Here is a 9,596-nt window from a genome sequence, read left to right as displayed (position 1 = left end):
TATATATGCTGACCTCATTTTAATTTTAACAAATATCTTCCAGAAATGTGTAAACATTTCGCCCTCTGGCATGGTTTAGGGCAGTACTACGTTAGTAGCACAATAATTACACACTTCACCATTAAACCCTTTAATTAAATCTTGAAACGTAAAACTCTCTGGCTAATGCAAATCCCTGACAAGCATGTTAAGCCACACACGTTTAGATAATACATCTACAAAGAGCCTTGTGTAAGTGAAGAATGAGCTACATTGGTGGAAAGAAACAGAAGCAGTGTTTCATCAAGGCAGACTGAGGATTACAGCCGAACGTACCCTTAAAACTAGCATTTGTGATAAGATATATTAATGAACAAGAAAAAAGTGGACACAAGTAATGCATTAGAACAATAACATCATTATTTTTCTGTATTTATTCTGTGTACATCAAGACTTACATCGAGCTTGGGGATGTGAGGAGTGAGGGGTGTTGGGGCGACTGTATGTTTGGAGTTAGCAGCTTTTGAAGTGTCCTGCTCATCTGTCTCCTTCACATGTTGCCTCTGTCTTCTCTTCCTAGGGGAGTCTGCTGGGTGAGGCGTGTCTTTCTGTGTCCCAACACGTGGAGAGGGAAAATCAGAGATGGAAAGCTCAGAAGTTCTGTGGATCTGAAACAAGTTTCACACATTTTTAATTATTCACATTTGAACCAAAGTTCATAAAAGCTATTTATCAAAATTAAAATAAGTCTGAAATGAATAAAAGGCTAAAAAGTGTTGAGAACTTTGGACTATTATTTTTCAGACACTGATTGTATAAAAAAAGCAATTACAAACTACAGATAAAGGTTTGTCAGAATACTGGCTCGGTTAAGTGTTTGTCGCAAGCGCTCGATGACTGTCCGAGTCATTTATTGTCTGCTGTATAAATATGTCTCTTGGCTTCAGACGAGTAAGAAGCAAGCACCTGATCTCAGGAGAACCAGCACAATCACTATTCCGCTGGGAAACTGCCATATCAGTGTACTAATCTCACTGGAGCTGGAGGCCCTCACAACACACAAGAGATGCATTATTCATGCATTCATTGCAGGAGAAGAAATTTAGAGAGACACACAGGAATATGGACGGATGAAAGTCATTAACTTACTTCTAAGAATTAAGTGCAATGGATATGGAAGCCCGTTTCCGCCACTGAATAAAAAATAAAAAAGGGTTATTGCGACTTTTTGAAAAAAATATATAAATCGCGAGTTATAAAGTCAGAATTGCGAGATATAAACACAATTGCGAGAAAAAAAAGTCACAATTGCGAGATAATTGTGACTTTTTTTCTCGCAATTGTGTTTATATCTCGCAATTCTGACTTTTTTTCTCGCAATTCACACAATTGTGTATCACGCAATTATGAGAAAAAATGTCAGAATTGTGAGATAAAAAGTCGCAATTACCTTTTTTTATTTTCTTATTCAGTGGCGGAAATGGGCTTCCATAAATGGATGGATGGACACCTTTAATGTATAATGTATTTTCAATGTTTTTTGAAAGAAGTCTAACCAAGGCTCAAAACACACAGTAAAACAGTAATATTATGAAATATTATTACAATTTATCATAACTGTTTTCAGTTTTAATATATTAAAATAATGTAATTCTGTGGTGGCAAAGGTTTTCAGCACCCATTACTCAAGTCTTCAGTGTGACATGATCCTTCAGATATCATTCTAATATGCTGATTTTGTGCTTAAGAAACATTCATTATTATCAGTGTACTCCTTAATATTTTTGTGGTAACCATGATACTTTTTTAAAAGGATTCTTTGATTAATAGAATGCTCAAATAATTTTTTGTAACATTGCAAATGCCTTTACTGTCACTTTTGATCAATTTAATGCATACTTAATGAATAAAAGTATTAATTTTATTTTTTAAAATCTTATTGAACCTTAGTGTATATGTGGACAAATGAATGGATGGATGTTTACCTGACTGATGTCCAGCAGGTCATGGAGCTCCAGCTGTTGGTAGACTGTGAGCCTGTAAGCTTCCATTTGTTCCTTTTTCTGCTTGGCTGTGTCATAGTCCTCTCTTTCTATGGCACTGTGTTTCTCTACATCATACCGGCCTAAACGCTCCCCCACCTAAAAAGAAAAAGAGAAAATTAGAAAAAAAAGAAACGAGATTTTGTTAAACACTTATCTGAGGTATATATATAAAAAAAGAAGACATCTGTAATTTGCTTAGTAATTACTGTCAGGCTAAAATTAACAGGTAACTAAAGGATTGTTACAGCTCTATTGGATTACACATGGATGCATTTCAACCCTCTCAATTCCAGCTTTACCACTGCAGTGTATAAAATTATTATTAAACAAAGATGTGTCTGACAAAGAAGGCAAATCTAATAACCTTTTGCAGGTCTGCAATAGCTTGTTTGAGTTTTTTGGCCAGATCAAATCTTTCCTCCTGAACCATGTCCTGCTTTTTCTGGTCCAGCAGCCGAATGATATGGGCCACCTCAGGGTCCTGATACATGTCAAACGCCAAGTCATCGAGCGGCGAGATAGAATCACATTTATAACTTGAGAGCCTGCAAGATAACAAGAGTAAACACAAGAGAAAGACAGAAGACTGCATGCACAAATTTAATGTAATGCAATATAACTTCAGTTTTTACCCGGTGTATGTGCCATCCAAAGCTGAGCTGTATTGGCTGTTGTTTAGATATTGATCAATCAGCTGATCTCTGCTTAGCTGGGAAAAAAACAAGAAATTGGCTAAAAATATCTTTCAAAAGTTTGAACGGGTGTCAGTTTTGAAAGTAATGAATGCTTTTATTCAGAAAGGACGTATTAAATTTATTAAAAGTGGCAAATAAGTACTTTTTTTTCATTAAAGAATCCTAAAAAATTTACATTGGGCCCCCCCCCCAAAAAAAATTGTGTTTTTGACATTGATAATAATAGGAAATGTTTCTTAAGCACCAAATTAAGTATATAAGGATGATTTCTGAAGGATCATTTGACAGTGAAGACTGGAGTAATGATGCTGAAAATTCAGTTCTGCCATCAAATAAATAAATAACTTTAAATGTATTAAAATACAAAAGAGTAATTTGTAAATTGTAATAACATTCACAATTACTCCAGTGTTTTTCAAAAAAATAAATGCAGCCTTGGTGAGCATAAGAAACTTATTTCAAAAACATTTTAAAAAACTAACTTCAACCTCAAACATTTGAACAGTAGTGTACATAATATACGGTACTTATCAATTTAAATTCTGAATTTAATAGCCTAAAAACAACATCCTTTGAATCATATGTCTTTCGGCTATTAATATCTTTCCAACAAACAAAGGGTAAAAATCTTGATTTCTGCCTGTGAACCAAAACGTATTATCACTAGAGTCCTGGATAACACAACGAGACTCCAGCCTGGACAGAGAGAGAGGGATTAGAGATTAACAATGCAGAGATTGTTAGCAAGGTGGGAGAGGACGAGAGAGAGAGGAAGTCGTGGAGGGATAAAAAGGGGGGAGACAAGGTGAGCGTAAGACGAGAAAGAGAGCATGAGAAAGAAAGAAGGGGGTAGTGGGATAAGCACGGTGATATGGATATATTGATGAGTGATCTGATCTGAAACTCTGCTGTGCTTATGGAGCTCAGACTCACATTACACAGATCCACATACCAACACAGCACAAAACATTAGACCTGCTCAAGAACCACAACACGCATATACACAAAAATGATCGTCAGGTGCTGTAAGACATTATTCCTTCATATTTAAACTGAAAGTCACAAAAAAACTGACGCATACATACAGCCATTTAGATGAATTCTGCTCCATCTAGTGGTTGGTATGAGAAGCATCCAAATCAGGGTTAGGCAAAACAGAATGTAAAAATTGGCTTTCAATTCACAGGAATTTCATTCGTCCAAAACAACAGTGCATGTTTTGCGTCAAAACAGGACTGGTTCATTTTAACTTATTAGCCATATTTTTAAGAAGTTAATTTATACTATCCAAATGATAAACTTCATGAACGAAACATATTTAAATTTTACCATACATAACCAAAACATAAATAAATAAAAATATATTTTCAGAATATTAAAGGGGTCATTGAATGCTATTTCAAGTTTTCCTTTCTCTTTGGAGTGTTACAAGCTGATTGTGCAAAGATAAGATCCCTGAAGTTACAAAGACTAAAGTCTCAAAACCAAAGAGATATTCTTTATCAAAGTTAAGACTCTGCCACGCCCCCCTAAAACGGCCCATTCTAACATGCCCCCACATATCTACGTCATTATGTGGAAATATTTGCGTAATACCGCCCAAATGTTCACGCAAAGAAAGAAGGCCATGTCAGGGAGACACTGTGTGTTTCTAGGCAAAAGCAAAAGCACTTTATTTGGCCTTCCGAAAGTAGATGCATTTAGGAATCTTTAAGATTACTTACAACAGAACAGCAATGCATTTTATGGACGACTGTTTCGTGAACCTAGGAGAGGAGGTAATTCTGACTTTGCTATGACAATCTGGCACTTCTGAATCAGCTACTGTAAGTATGTTTTGTTATTAGTTTAAGAATTTGCTATTGACTGTTCAAATGCGAAGTTTTGCGCATCGTGTGTGTGTGTGTGTGTGTGCGCACTGTGAGAGAGCGAGAGAGACAGGGTTACATCACAGTGGAGTCGGCTGTCTTAACCATGGCTTGTGTGCTGCAAACACATACCAGCTTCATCACTGTGTCTGTCACGCGACTCTGTTCCCCTTTCAGGCTCTGTCTTTACATTTATTTTGAAAGATGAAGCTCACGATTATGGTAAGGGGCGTTACATTTCCAACGAGTGCTTGCGGTGTTCGGCCAATCACAATGCACTGGGTCAGCTGGCCAATCAGAGCAGACTGCACTTGTCGGAAGGAGGGACTTTGTAGAAAACGAAGCGTTTGAGAGAGGCGGGGCATAGAGGACCTACAATAATGTACAGTATTTGAAAAATAATGTGTTTTTTGAACATTAAAGCATGTCAACATATTCTGTTACACCAAATACACAAAATAATGATCTTTAAAAAAAGCATCATATGACCCCTTTAAAACTACAAAAACAAGTAAACCTTGCTGAGCAAGCTAGTTAAAGAAAGTTAAACTAACTAATATAATAATCCAATGTGATGACAGTAATTTGAAGGAAACTCGATCGCTCTCTTGAGTGGTCACATTACAGTGGAGTCAGCTGTCTTAACCATGGCTTGTGTGCTGCAAACACATACCAGCTTCATCACTGTGTCTGTCATGTGACTCAAGCCCCTTTCAGGCTTGAACTGATGGTAAAACTAATGACATTATTTACTGTCTTTACATTTATTTTGAAAGATGAAGCTCGCGATTATGGTAAGGGGCATTACATTTCCGACGCATGCTTGCGGTGTTCGGCCAATCACAATGCACTGGGTCAGCTGGCCAATCAGAGCAGACTGCGCTTGTCGGAAGGAGGGACTTTGTAGAAAACTAAGCATTTGAGAGAGGCGGGGCATAGAGGACCTACAATAATGTACAGTATTTGAAAAATAATGTGTTTTTTGAACATTAAAGCATGTCAACATATTCTGTTACACCAAATACACAAAATAATGATCTTTAAAAAAGCATCATATGACCCCTTTAACACTTCTTAAAACACCAAGGGGTACTTCAAGTAAATTATTTAGGTTATTTTAAGATAACAGATTCATTTAGATAAATTAACATAAAATGTGAGTATATTAAGATTTCATTCCATTTAAATTCTACTTCCACAAATTAAAATCAACATCCTGCTTTTAGCATTAATTCAAATTTGGGAGCAGAACTACAATTTCAAAAGTATTCTCGATTCAGTTCTGAATGATAAACAACACTGCTCCAACTGCTCAGCCAAACACTGAGGAATCATTCCCAACATCCGCTATCGTCTCTGGTGAATACAACAACTGAACAAGCCACAGTTAAGAAAACAGATGAAATCTTGCATGTTAAATTTGTTTGTTTGTGCAATTCTAAATCTGATACAGAAACATGCTTAACAGAAATCCATCGCCACCTAGAGGATGTGAAGAGAACAATTCCATAAACTGAACATTTACTTACTGCTGTCCCCATGTCATTTCCATCCACAGGGTCACCCAAAATATTTAGGGCCACCAATGCAACCTAGAATTTAGAAAAAAATGTGATATAACATCGATATGATTACAATAAACAAATCAGCCCTAATTTCCCACATGAATCTGTTTGTACCTGATTGTAGATGTTGTATTGATTAACATGGTTTCTGTGAAAGGTGAGCTTTAAGTAAGACCCAACAGCATCAACATGAACCGACTTTAGCTCTCTGGCTCTGAAAACAGTCTTCTCGTTGTCAGAGAGGGACACATACCTAGACAACACATTACACTCAATACAGTTAGTTCTTAAAGGTCCCATATTGTCAAAACTGAAATTCCCTGGCTTTTTTCCATGATAACTGAGGTCTAGGTGCTATGTAACTACCATATAAGTTTCAAAACAGTCAATCCACAGTCAAATGCACACAGCCTGCATAAAGTAGCTGTGATTTTTCACAAACCGTTGTGACGTCCATAAAAAGGTGACATCAGAACTACTCAGTCACCGCCTTCAGTCACCACCCTGAGCACTGCCCACAGTCCCACTCTCCTTTTGCCAAACCCCCAGACAACATCGCGGCCATGCCATTGCTGAGCAACAACACCACGGAAACATGTCGAAAAAACACTGTTCAGTCTGGATGTCAGGAAACTACATCATTGCACAGTAGGGCTGTGACGGTCGCCGTGACAACCGTGCCACCGGCGGTAGTGCACGTGACGTCACTCACTCTATAACAAGCATAATACAAAGTTTTGTATAGAAGTATAATAATAGTAACAGTTGCAAATTGTTTTATTTAGACTGTAAGTCTATGCTAATTCACAAATTACCTCAAATGCCATTCACAGCGTTTGATCCTTTAGGTTGGCAGGTTTGAGCGCAGGAAAATACAGTACAGAATACAGAAACCAAATACTACATCGCCAATCTGGAATCATTTCCATTCATGTCACCCATCCGCATTTGTACAAGTGCCTTCAAGTTCACATGATCGCAAACGCTCAGCTGGCCAGGTTTGTATTTACTGCATTCGGTGTTTGAAAAAAAAAAACATCCTGTTGTAAGCGCGTTTGAGGAGGTGGTTGGTTGTCTCCTGTCGTCGTTGATTCAAGGTCTGAGTTCGGCTCAAACATGTAAGGCCGGACAACATTCAGCAGTGACCATCATTACAGGTGTTTCTATTGACCTTACTTGTGAGTATCACCAATCCACAGCAGGCTACAGCATACATGACCCTAGTTACTTGTGGTTGGCCTGGCCGTGCGTCACTCAGAAAACAACAGGCCAATCAGAAGAGAGGCTCATGAATATTAATTAGACAGGCCAAAATCGACCTGTTCTTTGCAGAGCTCCTGAGAGAGGAGCTGTAAAAATATATGTGATATATGTTATGAGATGGTTTTTGGTACTTATACCGCAAATATATATTCTTAAGGACATCAAGACTTAAAATAAAACTCCAGAAAGGTGTAAAATATGTGACCTTTAAAGAGATGTGATTAGGTGTTATATACTTAATCACATTATATGTTGATGATGACCAGAACAGAGCAGTGATGTTTAGATCTTTCCTCACCCCAATCTGTGGAGACTATGAGTCTGCTGGGGTGAGCTGGACTCAGGCAGTCTATCTCCAATGTGGAACTCGATCTTGGATGGGATCAGGTACTGATGGGCCAGTAGCTGGAGTTTCCTGATGCGACATCTCTCAACCAACTGCAATATGATTTCCTGAGGGAATGGACAGAACCTACATACAATAATTAGAAAAAATATTCCTAAAAAAGTATTTCAGAATGTAATCTTTGGTAAAAGCAACCATGAACAGTTATTAAATAGCTTTGATAAGTATAATGAATCAATTATTCATCTTACAGCTACAATTTGTCTTTTTAACCAATCCTAACTACAGCGCCGTGAAAAGGTTTTTGCACCTTCCTGTTTTTTTAATTTTTGTTTTTGCATATTTGTCACACTTAAAAGATTCAGATCATCAAACTAATTTTAACATTACAAAAAGATGATGCAAGTAAATACAAAATGCCGTTTTTAAATGATGATTTCATTTATTAAGGGAAAAAAGCTGTCCAAACCTACCTGGCCCTACGTGAAAAATTAATTGCCCCCTCCTGTTAAATCATGAAAGAACTGCAATTAACCACATTATTTTAGAAAGCGGAGTTAAATTTCACTAGCCACACCCAGGCCTGATTACTGTCCCATCCGTTATCGTCTCTGGTGAATACAACAACTGACCAAGCCAAAAACAGATAAACAGATGAAATCTTGCATGTTAAATTTGTTTGTTTGTGCAATTCTAAATCTGATACAGAAACATGCTTTCCATCGCCACATCGCCACCTAGAGGATGTGAAGAGAACAATTCCATAAACTGAACATTTACTTACTGCTGTCCCCATGTCATTTCCATCCACAGGGTCACCCAAAATATTTAGGGCCACCAATGCAACCTAGAATTTAGAAAAAAATGTGATATAACATCGATATGATTACAATAAACAAATCAGCCCTAATTTCCCACATGAATCTGTTTGTACCTGATTGTAGATGTTGTATTGATTAACATGGTTTCTGTGAAAGGTGAGCTTTAAGTAAGACCCAACAGCATCAACATGAACCGACTTTAGCTCTCTGGCTCTGAAAACAGTCTTCTCGTTGTCAGAGAGGGACACATACCTAGACAACACATTACACTCAATACAGTTAGTTCTTAAAGGTCCCATATTGTCAAAACTGAAATTCCCTGGCTTTTTTCCATGATAACTGAGGTCTAGGTGCTATGTAACTACCATATAAGTTTCAAAACAGTCAATCCACAGTCAAATGCACACAGCCTGCATAAAGTAGCTGTGATTTTTCACAAACCGTTGTGACGTCCATAAAAAGGTGACATCAGAACTACTCAGTCACCGCCTTCAGTCACCACCCTGAGCACTGCCCACAGTCCCACTCTCCTTTTGCCAAACCCCCAGACAACATCGCGGCCATGCCATTGCTGAGCAACAACACCACGGAAACATGTCGAAAAAACACTGTTCAGTCTGGATGTCAGGAAACTACATCATTGCACAGTAGGGCTGTGACGGTCGCCGTGACAACCGTGCCACCGGCGGTAGTGCACGTGACGTCACTCACTCTATAACAAGCATAATACAAAGTTTTGTATAGAAGTATAATAATAGTAACAGTTGCAAATTGTTTTATTTAGACTGTAAGTCTATGCTAATTCACAAATTACCTCAAATGCCATTCACAGCGTTTGATCCTTTAGGTTGGCAGGTTTGAGCGCAGGAAAATACAGTACAGAATACAGAAACCAAATACTACATCGCCAATCTGGAATCATTTCCATTCATGTCACCCATCCGCATTTGTACAAGTGCCTTCAAGTTCACATGATCGCAAACGCTCAGCTGGCCAGGTTTGTATTTACTGCAT

General features: G+C 37.8%; 1 protein-coding gene across 4 annotated transcripts in view; it reads right to left on the bottom strand.

Annotated features, from left to right (window-relative positions):
• The window catches only part of cep104 (centrosomal protein 104), a 38,201-nt gene that overhangs the window by 21,487 nt on the left and 7,118 nt on the right, over positions 1–9,596 (bottom strand). For all 4 annotated transcript variants that reach the window (XM_016238458.1, XM_016238455.1, XM_016238457.1 and 1 more), the window contains exons 4-9: positions 8,696–8,834; positions 8,546–8,608; positions 2,657–2,733; positions 2,389–2,569; positions 1,965–2,120; positions 438–647 (exon numbers count right to left, since the gene is read on the bottom strand). In XM_016238458.1, coding sequence (XP_016093944.1) covers positions 438–647; positions 1,965–2,120; positions 2,389–2,569; positions 2,657–2,733; positions 8,546–8,608; positions 8,696–8,834 — 826 coding nt within the window. The remainder of the gene's footprint in view (positions 1–437; positions 648–1,964; positions 2,121–2,388; positions 2,570–2,656; positions 2,734–8,545; positions 8,609–8,695; positions 8,835–9,596) is intronic.

The sequence above is a fragment of the Sinocyclocheilus grahami genome, unplaced genomic scaffold (genome assembly GCF_001515645.1).
Source record: "Sinocyclocheilus grahami isolate Dianchi unplaced genomic scaffold, SAMN03320097.WGS_v1.1 scaffold539.1, whole genome shotgun sequence".
Classification (NCBI taxonomy): Eukaryota; Metazoa; Chordata; class Actinopteri; order Cypriniformes; family Cyprinidae; genus Sinocyclocheilus; species Sinocyclocheilus grahami.
The sequence above is the reverse complement of the archived record's forward strand: the minus strand, read 5'-3'. Positions and strand labels throughout refer to the sequence as shown.